The 21,351-nt window shown below is 38.5% G+C and overlaps 1 protein-coding gene across 1 annotated transcript in view; it reads right to left on the reverse strand.

Moving 5' to 3' along the window:
• Nucleotides 1-261: 261 nt before the first annotated feature.
• CMTM4 (CKLF like MARVEL transmembrane domain containing 4) overlaps nucleotides 262-21,351 on the reverse strand; it is a 30,679-nt gene continuing 9,589 nt past the window's right edge. The window contains exons 2-4 of the mRNA XM_065662596.1: nucleotides 11,149-11,325; nucleotides 1,613-1,711; nucleotides 262-703 (exon numbers count right to left, since the gene is read on the reverse strand). Of these exons, the coding sequence (XP_065518668.1) occupies nucleotides 530-703; nucleotides 1,613-1,711; nucleotides 11,149-11,325 (450 nt within the window). The 3' untranslated portion in view covers nucleotides 262-529. The remainder of the gene's footprint in view (nucleotides 704-1,612; nucleotides 1,712-11,148; nucleotides 11,326-21,351) is intronic.

Here is a 21,351-nt window from a genome sequence, read left to right on the forward strand (position 1 = left end):
CTGCATGAGGATGGATACAGAGAGCTGGCTGGACATAATAACATAGTTAAAGTTATTGCTATTTGCCCTTCACCTCCTTTTAGCATGTATTAGATTTCTTTTTGGTGGTTTTCTTTCCTATATTAACTAACCAATGCAGTGTTGGTCTTAGTGTCTACAATAGGTGAAGAAACAGTGGCAGAACATGCATATTCAGAGCTTGCACTTGGGAGAGGGAAGGAAAGTACTGTGCAGTTAATCCAAAACAGTAACATACTTCAAAACATATATATATTATATATTATATAAGCTATATAATATATGTATACATATGTGGACATCTTAAACAGATCTTGCTTTTGAATGATCAACATTTACTGCTTTCATGACAACAGCTTCTAACTCAATGCACTTCTGCACATATGCAGGGCTGGGCATTCTTTGCCACCATGTGATCTTCCTTTTCTTCCTTAAATAAAGACAAACCCCTTTATTCCATGAGGGAGTTAAGCATGTCTTTTCCCTTTGCAGTCCCATTTGAATGTTGCTTTCATGCATCCAGACGCTGAATCTCAGGGTGATGATCCACTTCTCTGGACTCTGTTCGAGCACGTATGTAATCACTGGTCTGCCGACTACTTTGTTGTCTGCTGTTCATTCGCCACTTTTTAATAGCTAAGTATGTGTTCACAGCATACACTGCCATTGCCAAGAAACCAAATATCTACAAGAAGTAGAAAGAATTGTCAAAGACAATTTCTGAAAACAAGAACAAGAGTAGTTTTGAAACAAATTCCTCAGAAGCTTAGTTTTCTACTTTATTTGCACTGACAAATCATCATGGTCTGTAAAAATTGATGTTTTTCTTCAATGAACAAAAAAGTCTGCATAAGTGACCAAGATCAATGACCCTAGAAAACAAAGTTCTCAGTCTACTAACACAAAATGTACAACAAACATACAAACAAAGAATACAGCTCTTCATCCAGCATTTCATCCCACAGGGTGAAAACAACAGTGAATGAATTACAAGAGAAGAGATGATCAGTCCAGACCATTAGTCTGGAGAAGGAGCTAATTAGCAATTTTTCCTATATGCTTCTGCAGAACTGTGGTGTGATTTTCAACATCCAGGTTTGAAAGGGTGGCGGGAATAGAATAAAAAAATTGCCAACTCAAGCACAGAACTGATTTGCTTGAACTTACTGGTCTACATTTAAAATGCTGAAGTACTACTATACTCATTCCACAGAACAAAAATGGTCTGTAGTGAGCAAGAAGAATTCAGCAAATTATGTGTAAGGAGCTCCAATTTCTTGTGAATTTCTGGCTCTATCTTTTCTGTAGGCTTGCAATATAGAGCAGTATCATCTAAGCTGGCTATAAAGAAAAAAGGCAAGCTTAACTGCTAAAGTGATCTCTGCAAGTCATTTTTCTGTTTGCTCTTGCCTCAAGCCTTAAGACAAACAACTCAAAGGATGTCAGTACTTTTCAAATCAGAATTATAGCCAACTGTAAAATCATAAATAAATTGTGATGTCAAAGGCAACAGAAGTATTCAATGAACATGAGGAAAAGTTATTCTTAGATTTAACAGACGATGAGTCATATATAAAGAAGTTCAAATTCTTACCACAGCAGCAATTTCTGCTCCACTTTTATGGTTTAAAGCAGCAAGTACTACAGAGGCAATGAAAAAGAAGAAAGTGCTGAGTCCAGTGTTGACCAGATCCTAAAAAAATAAATTCATTAGCATTACTAAAGAATGATTCTTTGTTTGCTTTTATTAGAAGTGATGAAACAGAAGGTTAAAACAAGAACTATAGGAATACTTTCCCACTTTCTGTGCAGTTTACCACTCACACAAACAAAGGCAAAGATCATTACACAGGAAACATAGCATGTGTACACATTAGTCTGTGCACAGCAGTCACATAGCATGTACACATACAGCACCAGTGCAGGTTCTGGATGAGTTAGCTCAGTTTCTACTGGGTTTGTTGGAAAAGTACTGTCAGCATAAACAACGAGTAAACCTGTTCCACCTCAGCGGATGCTGAAGTAACCTCAGTATCGAACCTTAGCACTCAAGGAACTCTTTGTTTTCATTCATATCACAACAGTGCTCCATGCACTGCCCAGATAACTGTCAGGAATTTTTCTACCAATTCTTTGAGGCATTCACTTTGAAAGACCATTGTCATCCACCCACCCCCAAAACATCTGTTTTCTGTGCCATGACCGGAGAATGCATTAGAAAGCAATTACAAAAAACTGAGCTTCTGGTGCTGTGTCTTACAGGGAAAGCTATCTATTTTGAAGGTACTGGCCCAGGGACAGCTGGTTAGCACAATTAAGTGTACCAGGCAGTAAACTATATGTTGCACCACCGTGGCCTAATCCTCATCTAAAAGGGGGACTTTGCCAAGAAATCTGAGAGACTTCCATTGCTTATTGCTATTTCCACAGATGTGCTCAGATTCATGAGCCCAGTAATAACCAAACTGTCTTCCCAAATAGCAAGGGAACAAAAGCAAATTGCGGGTCTCAAACTCCTACCATTTCTCCACCTGCCAGTGTATAATTAGAGAAGTTTTTTCTCTCTGTTCAAGCTTACCAAGATAGATATTATCTGGTATACACAGCATTAAAAAAAAATAAAAAATAGTTATTGTAGTTTTAGCTTGTTTTGCAGAGATAAGAAATAGAGATATCACAAAATAAATGGCATTTTACAATTTTTCCAAGTATCCTATTCAACTTCGAGCTCAGCAGCTCTAACTGTGCCTCTGGGGTTGCCAGCAAGAGCTGTGGCTCTCCTCTGTACAAACCTTTCCTCACTAGAGGGGAAGTCTCATTATACATGACAAGATACACGAGGCTCAACAGGATTCAGCATTTTCATCGAGTCTCTAGCATAAACATGCATGTCAACAAGTATGTTGAAACTAAATACTGAGGAGAGGGCAGCTACACTATTCAATAATTAAAACAAAAATAATTAAAAATTAGTTTAGCCCAAGGTCAAGTTGTGTATTTTACTGCCAGGGTACATCTGTCACCTACAGGTAAGACCTACAGAATGGAGACAAAATCCTGGAAGAAAAAAGTTGGAAGAACTCAGTAATTACAGTAGGTAAGCACCTCAAGAGGAGATGCCATGGCCAAGAAAAAGGAAGAAAAGGTACTTATACATTCCTTTGGACATACGGACACAACAGGTGTTAAGGATGTAATCTTACCTGTGCAAGGAACACTTCAATGCTGAGTTCTGCTCCAGTATCCACATTTTTAAAAGTATGTTGAAAAATTGGACAGGGTACAGAGAAGAGCCACAGAAGTTATTTGAAAGAAGGAGAAAGTTTCTCACAGTATGAATCAAAGAACCTAAACTGCTCTGAATATCAATAAGGTTGAGCTGTGTACATGAAGACTTCAGTGTTTCAACAATCAAAAAACCACTTTGTTTTCAAAGTTTAACATAGAAAAGCACAACAAATTTAACAGTATAGCAAAATTAACAGCTGCAGAGTTAAGATGAGTCATACTTGAAGTAAGTTTTAATTCTAAGGGAACTAACCATCAGAACAAAGATGTGCTTACTTTCCACTTCTTCACGTCTTATAATCTAGATTGGTTTTTCAGACATTCTGTACTTCCTTAGTATCACACTTAAAGACTAAGCAGTTGGCACATAATATACTATAATTTATGAGGTCAGATGTGCTTATTAATTCATTCTGTTGACTTCTGACCTTCTTAATCCATCAGCTTAATTACCTTGTTAGAAGAAAACAGTAGAATACAGACAGCCTGACCTACCCACAACATGATAGACATTATCACTGATCTCCATGGTAAGAATCAACTCAAAGGCTTCTTGTAAGAAGTTTGAGATACCGCTGAGTATGAAATACTGCTGAAATCAGACTGCTGGTGCCTTTGTCACAATTCTACCAGGAAACCAAAGACATCAGTACATTAGAAACTTTGTCACCATTACCTGACATTTTATTTAGTCACAATCTTTACAAAGAATATTAAACGTGTCCTTGCAAAGAAGCCAACGATTCAGAACTGAAGAACTGCAATTCCATTTTCCCTGTTTAGATCAAACCTTTTTAATGCAATTAACAACTGAATCACATTCACGCAATAAGGGTAATTTCTTAAAAAGCTAAAACTAACGCATCTTTCATATCCACAGATCAGATTGTTTGGAGTTTATGATATTTATCAATAACATCCTCATATAGACATATAATGGTAAGAACTGAAACAAAGTACTAGTGGAGGTTTTTAACCTAAAATTTGGTACTTACTACTAAGACCAGAAAGGTAAGAAAAAAATAGAGTGGTTTTTGACAAAGTGAGAGCAAAACCAAAAACGAGTGACCTACAGCAAGAATTCAAGAAGGACACTCCCTAAAAATAATGTAGCTTTTTTTCACATAAGAGAAAATGAATAATCATGGCAATAAAAAGAATAAACTAATTAAAAGAAGATGAGCTGTTTCAAATCTGGCCACGATGTAGCTGAAGTTCTTGCTATTATATTTATAGACAAAGTAAAAACCACATCACACAGATAGAAGAATTTCTGCTGAAATTACAGCAACCTCATGAGACAGTCTGCTGTGCCATAAAATACTGTACAAAGCTGCCATCCATAACAGAAAAGAAAATCTACAAGCTGAATCAAATCCACTCTAGACTGCTGCTCCTCCCTTTCTCCTTTCCAAAATGATTTAAAATGAAAGATTAACTTCTGGCCACTTGCTAGCTATTTGCATGTCATTCTGTTCACTCGCAAATTACTATTAGTCCACAACATAATATTCCAGGATACTGCCATCACCAGCTATCTGTTCCACCCAGAAGGAGCATAAAGCAGAGAAAGCATCTTGTGGATGAAGATGAGTTTATGCCAAGACAGCATTTTATACTAAAAAAAAGGGTAAGGCTCTTTTTCTGCTGTTCTGCTGTAAAGGTGAGAAACTCTAGAAAAATGGACAGCATCCTACAGTCTGGCATTTTAGAGGTCAGGTATGGTTCCTACATTAATGAAGATGGAAAAGCTGAACTGGTGCTACAAATGAGACGTCCGTAAACTGACCTGAAAACTCCCATTAAGTCACTCCTGAAACCTGCAAGGCACATCAGCTTTGAAAGCTTCTGTTTATTCCTCTAGTTTGGTACATGACAAGGGGTTAGCTTTGTTGCTCAACAGGCATCAGTAATATCCACATGCCTTTATCCATCACTTTCCATGACTTTACACCTGCAAACTTTTAAGAGACACTCAACCAAAAGACATGCTCTGCCTTTCTATCCTGTATTTTGTTGTGAATAGACTGCACAAGTGATTATGTAAAAGGGAGACAGCATCATATTGCAATTGTAATTTGTAACTGACATTTCACCTGATGATTGCTTTGGTCATGTGCTTTCTGAAATCCAAAAGTTTTCATTTACATGGAGTTTAAAGTAGCTAAATTTATGTAATCTAGGAAAGAAATCTACACATTTCAACAGCCTGACTTTGCCACAAAAAGTGGCAACAGTTAATGGCATGCCTCTGTCCAGGTTATTATCCACAAAAGAGAGTGCTCAAAAGTAACATTTCCATTCACGTAGTTGGGTTTTGAAGGTTTGTTTTGTAGTTTGCAGGGAAGGGAGGGCAAGTGTGGTTACCGATTTTATTATTTATTTTTACTTGCAAGGTTTCAGAACTGTTTCCTTGTTTCTTTATGAAGCTATTTACCAGACATTTACAAACATACCAGTCAGTCCTCTAAACCAGGACTGTCAAACTCCCATAATTTTACTCTATAATTGTATTATTAAACACTGTATGAATACTTTGCACCACAAAAATGCAAACATGGTTTCTCAAGCAAAAGTAAGTCCTATGTAAAAAGAACCAAATTAGCTGTATGAGCACTAATTCCCATCTGTTTTTCTCATTTACTTAGGCTTATATAGGAAAGGGATCCTTGTGCAAACAGGGGTGTCTTAGTGCCCATTTCACAGTGCGGGACTACAGTGCCTCATCCCCAAGCAAGGCTGAAGGTCCCTGTTGGTCCCATGTTGCACATGGCAGCCCCAAAGGTCTCTCTGCAGGTGCTCCTGTTCAGATGCTTCAATCCAGGCCCAGGTGTCTGGCACTGGCTGAAATCAGTTCTATTTCCAGCACTGCAAGCAAGTATGCAAAGGACCTTGAATTAACGCAAGTGATGCTCAAAAGCCTTCGTCAGCTCTCCGAAAGGTCAGGGACAAGCTATAATTTTTGCAGAGACTGAAGAAGTGGCCTTGCAACCAAGATTCATACGACTTTAGTCTTACTTTTAACCACTTCTGAGTTGAAATACATGCTCTGCTGGATGCTGCGCTGCAAACGACAAAACATGCTCCTGAATTAATGAATGCTTATACAACCTGATTTCATTTTGGTTTCTTGTAGATCACCCATTTCCCTCTTGATTCTCTCTTAGCTGCTCCTCACTGCTTTCCCTGCATAATTTTCCAGTCAGCAGTCCTGCACAGACAGGACCAGCAGTTACAGTCAGAAAGCAATACAACTTATTAGCAGTAACTACCAAACCATGTAATAGTTCTTGTACAGAATAATGAATGATTTACACCATGCTGCACCAAATGAGAATGCAAAAAAGAGCACTAACCCGGAGGAAATGAATTCTGATAATTTATTAAAATTTATAAAATATTTATTTTTATCCTTAATAGGCATTACTATTTTGATAGCAGTAAACATAGAATTGAAGGATGACTGACTTAATTTCTCATTCAACAGCTAAGCAAGCCAAAGAAAACTAGGATGTTCTATCAAAACAGAAGGGGAAAATATGAATTAAAAATATAAAATAAATCAAGATTATCCTGTGAAAACCTTTGAACTACAGCTTTGTAATTACACTCTTTAGAGCCAATGTTGGCATAAGTACCATTTTGGCACTGCACCAAATTTCTAGCCACTACTTTAAGTGCTAGCTGCTCACACACAAAGGTTTCATCCCTACAATAACTGAGGGAAAAAAACCCAACTCTGCAAAGATGATAACATATGTTTTCAGGCAGCACAAGATAAAACCGCCGATCTGTGTCCTCTAAAAGACACACCTGAGTCTTCGTGGTTCCTCCCTGTAGCAGTGGTTCCTTGGAACTGAGCCCAGGCCAGTAAGCCTGGCAGAACTCTAATTGCTGTGCTCAGTTCTGTGCCTCATCTTTGAGTCTGCTCTAGGCTGAAAAGCCTGCATTCCAAACTACTCACACACAGAATACACTACCAGTGCTCCAGTGGATTATTTTTTTTCCTACACAGACATAAAAAGTCCATTCTACAGGCTGATTATACAGTGATTTACATCTGTATTGATTCTGATGTCTCCCACCATACAAACTGTCAACACTTTCAAATTCTATATTCTCAGGTATTTGCCATCACTTGTCACCCTCCCCAAGGCATCTCAGTTTTCAGCCCTGAAAAAGGTACCACAGCATCATGGTGGATTCCACTCTGCAGCACCTTTAACTGTCAGAAAGCCTGGCAAACCACATGCAAATTCAGCACAAAGTTACTACAAACACTGCTAACTTTCCTACCCCCCTTCCCTTCTTGTAGAGGGCTATGTCATGCACATAGCTTGGCTGCAAGATCTTGAAAGTTTTCCTTGTAGATCACATGAGATTCAAATAACGAATTTTAAACCATGACAATAATAATAATAATAACAACAACAACAACAAGAAGAAGTTAGACAAAATTATAGCAAGCATTCAGCTATTAGTTTGCTCTGAAAACAAACATTTCAAAGCAGCAGCTCATCAGTGACGCAGGAATCTCTGCTGTGGTGTACTGTTCACTCCCCTGTGCCACTTGCTAGTCTCCTTGCAGAATAGGTTCTCTGTAAGCTCTGAGGCATGAAAGAAATGGAAATTTCCACTGACAGGTTCCCCAGCTTTTGCATTTTTGCATAACATTGATATCACTGCACAACAGAGACAAGTGACTGTACTTTCATCTTACTGTAACAGACCTGCCTCTTTCCAACACACCCAAGCAAGGCTCTTTCCTAGCCTCACCATCTCTATGTTTCTTTCATGTTTACCTTCAGGACGATGTGAAAATGGCTGGCAAGTCTCTAATTAGGGTCAAAACAAAGCCCTTCTCCATAAATAGCTAAAAATATTTATTAGAAAAAATTAGTAAATTTATTAATCTGTTAGGCATCAGTATATACTGATCAACATTTTCATTACAAGCAGGGATAGCAGTTGTAGGACAGATAGGAAGTCTAATTTTAATAAAGTACTAAAGGAAACAATCCTGTGTTGGACAACAGCAGATGATGGCCTGGTACTTTCGAATACACAAGATCATTTGAAAGCAAACAGATTCAAATGGTTTCTAGAAGTCTGCGTGATGCAGTGTTTGACAAAAGATTTATCAAATTCTTTTGAGCACTACAAAAAGCTCTTCTTCTCACACAGCTTCTAAAAGCAAAGTTTGAGACTTTTCACAAAGGAAATACACATTATAAAGTCATAATTTTTTTTTCAAAGCATGCATATTACTGAATTAATGCATAAGCAGGACTGACTTCCTCCTAAAGCATTCAGAAGTGCCAAAGTCTGTTCAGTAAGCAGCTCCTATGATAACTGTGTCATGTTCAGAGGCTGCAAAATTACCATAATAACCATCAAAACAGAGGGAAGTATTAACTATTGAAAGAGGCAAATAATGTATGAATATAAATCTAAATAGTAAAGAATAAAATGCCAAAATAAGCAAAAAAGGCTTTCAGCCACAACTCTACATTCTTAAATTTTCTCTCAACTTTGCCAAAGTTATCTCCCATAGGTATTTTATCAGAGCTTTTAATCTCCCTCCCTGTACCTGCAACAGTCTACAGCTAACAGAATAATGAAGATACTCCCACACTCCTCTTGGAGTAACGATCCCATCAGATTAATGATTGTTAAATTCAGTAAGAAATACCAGGAAGAAGGATGGCCTCACTTCCGTTAAGAGAGCTCTGGTATAATGATGGAAGAAGCATTTAATCTTCAGTACGTAACTAAAAGAATGAGACTTGCAAGATCATGATAATTTACTTCTACCTCTGTTGACCAGGCAATACGGACTTAAGCAAAAGCACTGACAGCTGCCCTTCAGGTCAAACTCCAACCATGTCATGTTACTCCATGCTGTTTAGGTAAAAGGGTTCAAAGTGTGACCATTGCCCTAAACCACAAAATACTTAATTAAACAAAAAAAAAAAAAACCAAAACAAAACAAGCACCAAACTAAAAAAAAAAAAAAACACAAAAAAAACTCAACCAAAAAACCGTACCACATCTGGTTAGATTTTTACGCCGTCTTTTCTCTAAATACCTCTAGCAGAGTGTTATGCAGAGGCAAGTAACACTGCAAAGCAGCAGTTCTTGCCACATGAATACCATAAGAAGTCAGAGTGGCTGAAAGGACCTGCCAGTTACACACTGACATCTACTGCGCTATCTGGGGGGAAAGAAGAGAGCTGCATTTAGGATTCTGTACCTAAGTAGGTTCAACATATTGTGAAAGTGTCTGGCATGCAAGAGGAGTGTGCCACAGGGCTCAACAACAGAACAAAAGGTGCAGACATGCAGAATCAAGGGTATGCAAAGTCACTAAACTGTTCTTCCAGAGATACAACTTCAGCTCAGCCATGGACATCATGCACACCACTCTCCAGTCTCTTGATAAGAAGTCTGTCTAACTTACGTTGAACAAGAGCTGTTCCACTATGAAACCACTCGCCTTACACCAGCAAAGCCATCATGTTTTTTATGATGATGCCCTTATACACACTTGTTCTCACACTCTTGTGCATCCTACTGGCACATACAGAACTGTGTGGCATAAAAAGATGGTCTTCAATTCTTGTTATCAGGCTGTTGTGATGCTTGTTAAAAAAAAAAACAAGCTGGAAACAGAAAGAGAGACTACCTTCTCCCTGCAGCTGCTGCTTTCCAACTTGCCAAGATAGGTGGTGACAATACTAGCAGAAAGGAGACAAAAGCAGCAGAAGCCAGACAGCCCAGTAACTGCACTGGTTCTGTTCTGCAAGCCACCTGGTTACCCAGTCACAGCTCTCAGTTCATCTAATCTATCAACTAAGTTTTCTTAGGAAGAGTTCCTCAACAGATCATGCATGCCCAGGAATCACTTAATTCCATACTTCATGCTCATTTTTGACAAGTCATTTCAGCTTATAAACAGCTACCGCACATGTGCAAATTGCAACATTAATAAATGACATTAAAAACGAAAGTTAAAAAAAAAAAAAACACAAAGAAGCCTAAAAACCTCTGAGACTGATCTCTAACAGTGTTCTAAAATAAAACAGAACATGGGCATGTATGTATCTGTACTGTCCAAAAAAGTTGATACAAATACTGTCCTTGAAGCTGACAGATCTCTCACTAGAGTGACTTTAACATGTTGATTTTGTGACCTGTGTTTATGCAACCCAATCTGAAAGTTTAACTCATAATACAGAATGGAAATAGAGACTTGTACAAAAGGAATGCGCACTGCCAACAGTTCTCTTCCTAAAACTTTTCGTATTTGAGAATGCATTGAGCATTGCCAGTCAATGTTTAATAGTTACATGTGTAACCAATTCAAACACCTGATTTCCACAGAAAACATGTAATTTTTTACACAACTACCCAATGACTGTCTTAATCTGTGTAAGAATATATATGCAGCACAGCTGTCCCAATACAAAAACACAGTTTAAGAGAGAACAACGGGCTACTGTAAATACAGCATCTGTCAAAGTTAAGTTTAACTACAGACTGCATTTTTACTCACTTCTTCCACAAACAGTAATTACTGGCATTAGCAGGAGGTTTTTCCTTCCAAACGGAGTCTACCCGAAGACAATTTTAGCTTTACTTAATGTTGTTTAATTTTGCCACATTTCGAAGCTCCTTCTGCTGTTAGTATTCAAATTATATACAAGTAAAATGTCTACTTTGCTCAGCATAGAAAACACTCATACGGGATCTTCAACAGCAGTAGAAAGTACAGTTCAAAGCCCAAACTTAAAAAAAGACTTGCAGCTATTTTCAACAGCGTAAGAATCTGTATGTACTTACAGTAAGATTCCAGTTGATCTGCGGTATTCTTGTGTGAAGATTTAGACTGAACATAAGCAACAGAACTCCAGTAACCACCAACGCACTACAGCTCACAAACTCAAAGAAATAAAGGCCTTCGCAAGGGGAGCATTCCATGATGGTCTCTATGCAGATGAATGCAATCAGTGCCAAAACCTAGGAAGAAAAACAAGTGGGGAAAAAAAAATAAATAGATTTCCACATTTTGAAAGTAGCCACAAGTATTCCTGAAATTTCCATTGGGAACATGATCAGTTTACACTCAGGAATGTGTGACTTTAGTTTATAACAAGGCACTGTCTAAAGAGAAAAAAAAACAAAAGCAAATTAATGCAAGACTTTCTGGATATCTCCCATTCAACAAAGTGTATTTTAGCAAAATTACAAGCAGTCTAACATCAGAATAACTGAGACACCCGGAAAGGTATGAAACCACATCAGGACACTGGCTTAACATGCAAACAGCACCTTAAACATTTTATTTCATTTTTCATTCTTGATATGCTATTCCAAAACTTGGAATGCATTTGTCTATTGGGCCAACTTCAAGCTCAACTACATAGTATTAATATAGTGTGACTGTGAAAGACATTTCAATCGAGCTATCATTTAAATTTCACTAACAACTTGAGATCTAAATATATTCAAAATAAAATAGATTCAGGATCTCTACCAGCCTCCAAAAATGCCTTTTCGTGTTTGTCATCAATACGCTGTTTTTCATATTAAAACATATATTATCATTCCCTTGTAAGACAGTAACTTCAGCAGCTAACAGAGGAAGAACAAACTCCTGGTGCTGCAAACACATACATATAAATTGGGTAACTGTTAGTAAGTCAAAATTCAGAAGAATCTCAGTAGAGTTAAATGCAGACTTTTGCAAGAAAAGAGTTTAATTTACTGTTTAGGATAAATCAGTAAATCTCACTATTCTCAGTCTGCCCAATGGAGGAAATTAAAATATATAAAAACTATATACCAATATTAGCTACCACTGGCTGCTACCACTTAGATACCACTGATTAGCTGCCACAGTGTATACAACTTATGTATCTAAGACTACATTTCAAAGAATTCCTCTTTAAATGCAACTGGTAAAAGACAAACAGCAGCATGGACAGTTTGGTTTTATTGGGCGCTTTTAATGTTCAAGGCAAGCAAGAAAGGCCTTTAAGAGTGTTTTGCTTCAGTTTTCAAGATAACCACCCCCCTACCCACCCACTTAACACTTTTCAGAAATAATTCACTTTTTTGCTCTGCCACAAAATTCTACTGAGACTGTTGTAAGTGGCTTCAATTTGAAGACGACGGCCTCCTCATAGCTAAATATTCCCCAATCTGAAGGCTTTGTGTAAACAAAACCCAAGTTTAAAAGATTGACAGAAGCCACAATACAAATCAATTAGCAAATCCTTCTTTGCCAATTTCAATAATGTTTTCTTCCAGCACTTTTTATGCTTCATCTATGGATTTGACTTTGTCTTCCACAACAGAAGAAGCAAAATAAAGAAAGAGGATTTTGAAAGATCATAGAATCACAGAATAGTTAAGGTTGAAAAGGACCTCAAGATCATCTAGTTCCAACCCCCCTGCCATGGGCAGGGACACCTCACACTAAACCATCCCACACAAGGCTTCATCCAACCTGGCCTTGAACACTGCCAGGGATGGAGCACTCACAACCCCCCTGGGCAAACGATTCCAGCGCCTCACCACCCTAGCAGGAAAGAATTTCCTCCTTATATCCAATCTAAACTTCCCCTGTTTAAGTTTTAACCCATTACCCCTTGTCCTGTCACTACAGTCTCTGATGAAGAGTCCCTCCCCAGCATCCTTATAGGCCCCCTTCAGGTACTGGAAGGCTGCTCTGAGGTCTCCACGCAGCCTTCTCTTCTCCAGGCTGAACAGCCCCAACTTCCTCAGCCTGTCTTCATACGGGAGGTGCTCCAGTCCCCTGATCATCCTCGTGGCCCTCCTCTGGACTTGTTCCAACAGTTCCATTTCCTTTTTATGTTGAGGACACCAGAACTGCACACAATGCTCCAGGTGAGGTCTCACAAGAGCAGAGTAGAGGGGCAGGATCACCTCCTTCGACCTGCTGGTCACGCTCCTTTTGATGCAGCCCAGGATACAGTTGGCTTTCTGGGCTGCGAGCGCACACTGAAGCCGGCTCATGTTCATTTTCTCATCGACCAGCACCCCCAAGTCCTTCTCTGCAGGGCCGCTCTGGATCTCTTCTTTGCCCAGTCTGTAGCCATGCCGGCGATTGCTCCGACCCAGGTGTAAGACCTTGCACTTGTTGTCATGGTTGAACTTCATAAGGTTGGCATCAGCCCACCTCACAAGCGTGTCGAGGTCCCTCTGGATGGCATCCCTTCCCTCCAGCATATCAACCGGACCACACAGCTTGGTGTCATCGGCAAACTTGCTGAGGGTGCACTCAATCCCACTGTCCATGTCAGCGATGAAGATGTTACCATTTTGACATCAGCAGTTATTCTAAGGACAATACCTGCATGCCTTATTCACTACAGACTTCAGAGTACAGCAGCTAATTTAAGTTTAAAAATTAATTAAAACAAACCAAAATAGTTTTTATCAAAAATCCCACAATCGGGTAAAAATTCTCCCATAGTTCACTTTGCACAGTCTCTTTAAGAGAGCATACAAGTCATTGTGTTTTAGAGTAAAGCTCAAAAAAAGAGAAATCTTAGCTATTTAAAGCAGGATCAATATCACCTAATGCAAAATGATAACTGGCAAAACTTTACCTTTTAGATGTTCCAATAAAGTCTCCACTGTTCTTGCCACAATTTTTGATATGACACAATTTTTATTGTTTTAAAAGCAATGGTTTATGCAATACTCTCTAAAAATACTGGAGCACAAGCCCAAACAATATTAGGTTTATTTTATGAAAACACAAACAGCTCTAATTGTGCCACCAGCGTTAGGCTGAAGGAGCCAGAAGCTCTGGCAATCACTACTCTGGACAACTGCTACTTGGCATACAGTCTCTGTTGTTTTGCTGATAAACATCTTAAACTGACTCTTCTCCATACCAGACAGCATTGCTTCCTCAAGGCTAAGGTACCCATCTTAGCAGTCAAAGCTCAAAACAGATGAAAGATTTTGTTGCATACAGGATTAGAAATAGATTACGTGCTGAAGAGGCACTTGAAGCAGTGAATTATAATCACTGTATGTTATTTATACATTCCTGAGCTCAGAATAGTTAATAAACTTCAGAGCAATTCTACCTTAAGACTTTGTTTTATTGCTTAAGAAATTATAAAACACATTTGCCTGGGACACCTTTCATACTCTGATATGAATAAAAAAAAATAAAAAAAAAAAGGTGTGAACACTGAAGTTTGACTTAATAACCCAAGCCATTCTAAGGGCAGGCAAAGATGTACCACCAGTTTAAACTAACATGTGGGGGCATTAGTGCACAGTGGTCTAGGTTGGGACAGCCCAGATCTATTGATACGTTTATCCGAAAGGCTGGAAGAAAACCTCAATTACTTCAGCCATGAAGTGGAGGCTGTGTTTTGGGAACACGCACAATAACTATCAACAGGAGTATTATCACAGAGCAGACTGGGACACCTACCTGAACACTTGCTGGCGGGGGGACAGGAAAAGGAGAACATTCCAGTGAAAACCATTTATTTGTAACACTTCTGTACCTCAAGTAAGATTCCAACTGTGCTACCATTTCTCTTGCAATAAAAATGTATTTCACCGTTCTCAAAGATCACCCATTCTGCTAGTGCTACAGCTAATACCTTCCTGTTAACTGCCCATTATTTGTTTCACAATGAATACTACAACAAACAATGAAATCCGAATTCACCACACCAGAAAGCACTATCCTCCCACATAAACTTTCCTTTTCGTAAACACGACAGCAATCTCAGTCTTTAATAAAAAATATTTTCTCTTTGAAGCATCAGGGTAATCTTGTCCTCCTACACATTTATGAAGTTGCCAGAAGCATCCTTCCAATTAACTACAAGTTATGTGAATCTTCCATAAAAGCACACTAATGCTGCTTTCACTGGCCATTCCAGTCTGAGATGAATCCAAGTTTCTTTCTAATAAATACAGCAAACTGCTCTGAACATATGAAATGAACATGAATGACTGACTCAGCTAAATTACTTAGAAGGGTTGTGTAAATGCTCTAACATGAGCCCAATCAGCTTGTCAAAGGACATGATGAACCACTACTGGTTCATCCAGTAGTGAATTAATACAACTCTGCTACCGAAAATACCACTTGATTGATGTGGCCATTAAGTAAACCGATACTATCATAAGCATGCCCCCAAAGTGTCTCCCTGCAAACTGCAGAAAGAGCAGAAGTCAATCTTGATCCCAGCTACCCCAGCTTATTTTCTGAGGGACTTCAGTGCAGGTTTAGCACTAACCATATTCTCCTGTTCTCTCACAGAGCTCTGTAACTATAATGAAAACATCTTTCTAACCTATGTTTATCTCCACTGCCTGTCTTCCACCCTTCACTGCCTACAGAATTAGCTAATCTACATGCAGCTCACAACTCACTGAGGCTCAAAGATATAAAAAATCACTTCCTACGCAACTCCCTCTGCCACGCCACACGTGCAAAATAAAAACTGGTGCCTTGTCTTACCACATTGACTGTACGTGCTCTTTGGGGAAGAAATGAGAACAAAGACACTCCAAAACCCCTGGCAAGGATCCACGCTCCATCCAGACACCACTTGAGGGTGCAGAGACTCACACTGGCCCAGGTGGCTACAGCACCAAGCAGTAGCAGAGAAAACTCTCACTTCTCAGCTGCTAAAGCTTTGCCCTTGCTTTGTAACACGTCACCAGCACTATCTCAGAAAAACAGGAGACTGGATTTTCAGGGCCTGTGTCTGCAGTATTGTATCAGAGCACAAGTTTTGACCAACAAAACACATGCTGCCACTTGTCCAGTGCAGGAGGTGACCCTCGCTTTCAAGTCACACCTCATAATTTAGGGTGATGAGTTTTGACGAGCTTTTCCATAAGCAGAAGTTTCAAGGCTTCTATACTTCATAAAAATGAGCTGAACGTGAAGGACATCTCCTCTTACATGAATTATTGCTCTCTCCCACAAACAACACAGCTACAGCTTTCTCAGGCACAGTCAACAGAGCAAGTTTCCTTTTCACCTGTTTTTCTCTGAACTGAGTACTTTGGAGAGTTTCTATTCCACCCTAATTCCTCCTTATGCCTCAAGATCTGTATAACTGTCTTTTATTACTATCTTTAACAGTTGCTTTTGGTTTCCCTTCTGCTTCCACTCTTCCTGAAGCAAGTATGGAGGACTCTGCAGTGGATACGTAACTCTGTCACACTGGAAACATTGGCTTATTCTACTGGATGCTTGCATTCATGCAGAGCCAACCTAGGCTGCCTGCAATGCCACCTTTTTCTTGGACAAAGTAGATAAAAGAGTCTGGTCAACAAAAAAAGGACCAACAAGAATGAGCTTCAGGATAAGCTAAACAAAGGTCTGCGCCTGCCCAGGCTTGCAACCCAATGTGTGCAATACAGCTCTCACTCTGTGATAAGCAGAGTTTGCTCTGTAAATGGAGTAAATGGAACAAATTTGCCCTCCCTTCCTCCCTCATCTCCCATCACCACATGATGCAAAGGCACAAGAAAAAAAAACAACACCTCCAAGTAGAGGTTTAAGCACAAGACGTATTTCCCAAGAGTGGTGTTTTGTGCGTTGCATCTTGAATAAACTGGCAAACTGTTACCCACTGTTATTGTTTGGGACTTTCAGGAGTGCTAACGTACAGTGCGAGGGCAGCACTGGACCCCAACTGAAGGCTCCACTCAGAGTAAAGCAGCCCTCACTGGAAGGGGATGAAGCAACCACAATTTAGGGCCATCTAATTCCTGAAAGACAGCCTCTATACTGGGATCCCATGTCCTTTAATTTAGCCACATTATCCTCCTACCATTATTCATCTCAACTTTCCTGTAAATTCCCCTGGAGAAGGGCCCTTAATGAAGAAATCATCTGCCTTAGGGCTATGTAAATGGCTTATATTTACATCACTTTCTTGGCAACACTGGCAGGTCAGACATAAAACACTGTATTTCCCCAAAATGGGGAAAATGTGCTATGACATGCACCAATGCTGAAAGAGAGCTTTTAGGAGGTTGCTAATGGTGTATTTTTCCTGCCAGAGTATGTTGTGTTTTATTTTTGAAGAAAATAATCAAACAACTTCGCACTAAAAATAAAAAAACAGTTCTGCAATGAAAACAAAGTAAAAAATGAGTTTTCCTGTTTATCTAAAATGTTACCACAGAAAGCCTTATTGTGTGGTTAAATGACATAATTATGCATGATTTCCAAAAAACCACAAAATGGTCAGCATTTTTTCTGCCTGAAAAATACCCACAGAATTTCAGTAAGAATGTCACACTACCGAGGCATTTTTACATCCACACTGTTTAAATTAATGGTACAGCAGGATACATATGCACAAAATAGAGAAGAAATAAATTGCTTTTACACCACTCAAAGTATCTGAAGACATTTAACTTTCTTGAACTAAAATCTAGATTTATTGTTCTCATTGACTTGGCCCAGCAGTCCTAACTTAATGTATGAAACCAAGTGGGTCTCATTCCTTGCAAAGCACATGCATTTCCCACATCTAAAACAGCTGGCACAGATACGAATATTTGAGATCACATGGCTTAAACACAGTTCTGCTTCTCCAGCAGGAAACCATCTTTTACCCTACGCAGAAGAATGACTGATTTCCCGCCTGTTCCCAGTCTGCATCCTTAAGACCAAAAGAAATGTGTTATTAACTCTGGTAATTGAACTTTTCTTATAAAAAAATAAAAAATAAAAAAAAATAAATAAAAAAAAAATCGGGAAAAGGGCACTCACCAGAGAGAGTAGCTTAAGCAGCCCCAGTGATTCAGCACCCTGATTAAACTGAACTGTGCTCGAACAGCACAAAATACAACACTGAACAAATCCAGAGAAACTCAACCAGAGCTCCAAATTCAACTCTGATTTGGTTCTGGTGCTGGAAATAGAAACAGCAGCAGAATACTGACATTTCAGATCTTTACTGCACCTCCAGGTGTTTATACGTAGCTGCAATCCTCAAGTTTTCTTTATTTCTTAGTTCATGTTTGGCTATAACATACAAGACTTCAGTGCGTTAAATATTGTGAAATCTGCATTAAATCAGGTGCTCTTCTGCCACCTCCAGCAGTAATCCCTGAAAGATTCAGCTACAGCCGACTTCCCTTTCTCAACTTAGGCAAAAGACCAATTCTAAATACAGAACGTATTTCTGAGGCCAGAAACATTTTGAAGGCGTATTATGAGAAAGGATCATACTTAAGAATGAGGCAATGAACACTCAACATTAATAACTGAATAATAGTTGTTTCAAAAACCTAAGTACCCCAAAAGTAACACTTACTCTAAAAAAAAAAAAAGTAAAATGAACTGGACTGAACTAAAAGGAGCAGAAGAGATTCTCAACTGGCTGAAATAGAACTGTGATCATTTTCAAAGAGAACATAATCAGAGTATGCAACATGAAAAAAAGCAAGCTGCAGACAAGAAGTAGTGACTTATTTCCTGCTAACTATGCATCAGTGCATTGCTTTGCTTATGGCTTGAACCCACCTCTTCAACAAACATTCTTATCTGCTAGATAAATGCAAAACTAATGCCAGTTCAGATGCCATTCAACAAATAGTGTTTTACAGTATGGAAATATTTTATGGTTTGAGGTTTTTTGAAAGAAAAAATAAACACAGTTCTTCCTGTTACACATAAATAATTTAAGGGGCTTTTCACACACCCAATGAAAACACAACCATGTTCCTAACAAAAACAAACACACACCACAAACAAGCAAACAAATAACCAAAAAACCCCACTTATATTTAGGAATATTTCAAGGCTTTATCCAACCAAGCAGATGACCAAAAGAACCACTGAAGAGAATCTGAAGCCAAGACACTGCAATGAAGAATTTGGCATAGGCACATTACATTTCCTTACAGAAACCTCAGTCAGGTTCAAACATACCTTCCAGATTAGACAAAAAAGGAATGTAACATGCCACCTGTCCCATAAAAAAAAGGCCATCAATAGTTTTGTGCTAACCTCATCCTTTCAGAACATTCATCTGAAGATCACAGAGAGCCACATTTTAAACAGCAGCAAACAAAAGATGAAGAATTTTACCAGTTTCTCCCACTAATTTCTTTCCACAGGAACCTGTGCCTCCAGTCCCCAGAAACTACAATTCCTCTGTATGAGAACTCAAAATATTTTTATAAGCAACAGGTCCTGCAAGACAATAATGAACAAAATCCCAGCGGAGAGTTATACATTTCTAACTTTCCCATTTATATGCTGTATTAATCACTTAATTCCTATGTAACTTAGCGAAATAAACAGCTCCTAAATGCAAAGGCTTCTTCTGTACACACAGAACACTGAACTGTGCCCACTGGTTCAGCGAACGGACACAAACCAGTAAGACTCAGCATACCCATGTCTACGCCAGAGGAGCAGAGGGACACACCACAAGGCAAAGGGAACTCTTGCAGTCTAACCACTGCAATATGTCCACATCAGACTTTAGAATAGTGCTCTGGAGTCTGGTAAAAACCATAATTAAATCATGCACATAACAGAAGAGGAAATTCTTAAACAGCGAAACTACTCAACTAAGCTTCTTCAAGCCCAGTTTTGTCACAATTTGATTAGCATTTTGCATGCCATGCTCTTAGACAAAATAGGAAAAAACAGGTCAGAAAAATACTACGTATTTCTTCAGTGCTGCCATAAATATAATTTTGTATGAACTGAGTCCTCTTCATCTTCCTCAGCAATTACATGTAGTGGAGAGCAGAAGGGTGGGACAATAAAATATTTTTTCCATTAGTCCTACTCATGCAGGCTTTACTACAATAGTAACACAAATTAAAAACTGCCTACAGGAAATGGGGGGGAGGGGGGGGAGGTCTAGCTTAACAGCTGATTTCAAGAAAGTTTAATAACCCTCACTTTCAGTCACCAGGGCAGGGTAAGATACAACCCAGCATCCTTAAGAATCATTGGTAATTCTTATTTTATCTTAAAGACTAATTTAATAGTGTCACTGAATGTCTTTAGTCTTGTATCAGCATTTAGTAGTTTGTTAATAAGAACTGTGCAGGATGCTCAGGAGAGCTTGTCCACAAGAGGTATCTCTCAGTATATGGTCCAACTTCCCATCCCCAACCTTCCAGCAAGGGTACAGTATCCTTTCCAGTCCATTTTCTAGGACTTTCTATTAAGTCAAGCTATAAGAACTCATAACTTCTCTTACCTTTGCTATTTAAACTAAATGGATAAATAAAGTTACCACATTTTTGTCTTCAGGCTGCACACACATGTTCTGTATGGTACATACACACATGCTTTCTGCTGGAATACAGCAAGTTACTGAGACTGTGTTTGTATGATTTTTAATAAAATAAAATAAAATAATAAAATATAAAATAAAATAAAATAAAATAAAATAAAATAAAATAAAATAAAATAAAATAAAATAAAATAAAATAAAATAAAATAAAATAAAATAAAATAATAAAATAAAACCCCAAACTTGGCTATTGCTTCACTTGGGAGAATTCTCTACTCAGCTCTTGAAAAGAGAAAAAGCTTCACTTTTGACCTTGCTTTGTGTGCCCATCCACATACATAGGCCAATCCATGTTAGAAACCTGGCTAGTCAAAACAGTATCCAGTGTACTTTAAATCTGTAACATACAGTAGGATAAATTAGCTGGTTTTAAGAAGTAATGGTGCCCTCATAAAATTTGTTAAGTATTTGATCTACACAGCCTCTTGTTTAACTAGCCTGTTTGGCTATTTTAAAAAGTGAAAGTTCTATTTTAAGACTATCAGAATTATGCTTTAGCCTTTAAAACCCTATTTAATCCAAATTATGACTAAACATCAAACATCCCACAAATACTAAAACAAGAAAGGAATTTTAATGAGAAAACAATCAAGAACTTAAAGTAGACCTAAGGAATCCATTAAAGTTTTTTGGGTTTGTTTTTGTTTAAAGGAAATGGTGCAAACTGCCCTTGCGATCCCAACGTTCCCAA

The sequence above is a fragment of the Lathamus discolor genome, chromosome Z (assembly GCF_037157495.1).
Source record: "Lathamus discolor isolate bLatDis1 chromosome Z, bLatDis1.hap1, whole genome shotgun sequence".
In the NCBI taxonomy this organism is placed as follows: Eukaryota; Metazoa; Chordata; class Aves; order Psittaciformes; family Psittacidae; genus Lathamus; species Lathamus discolor.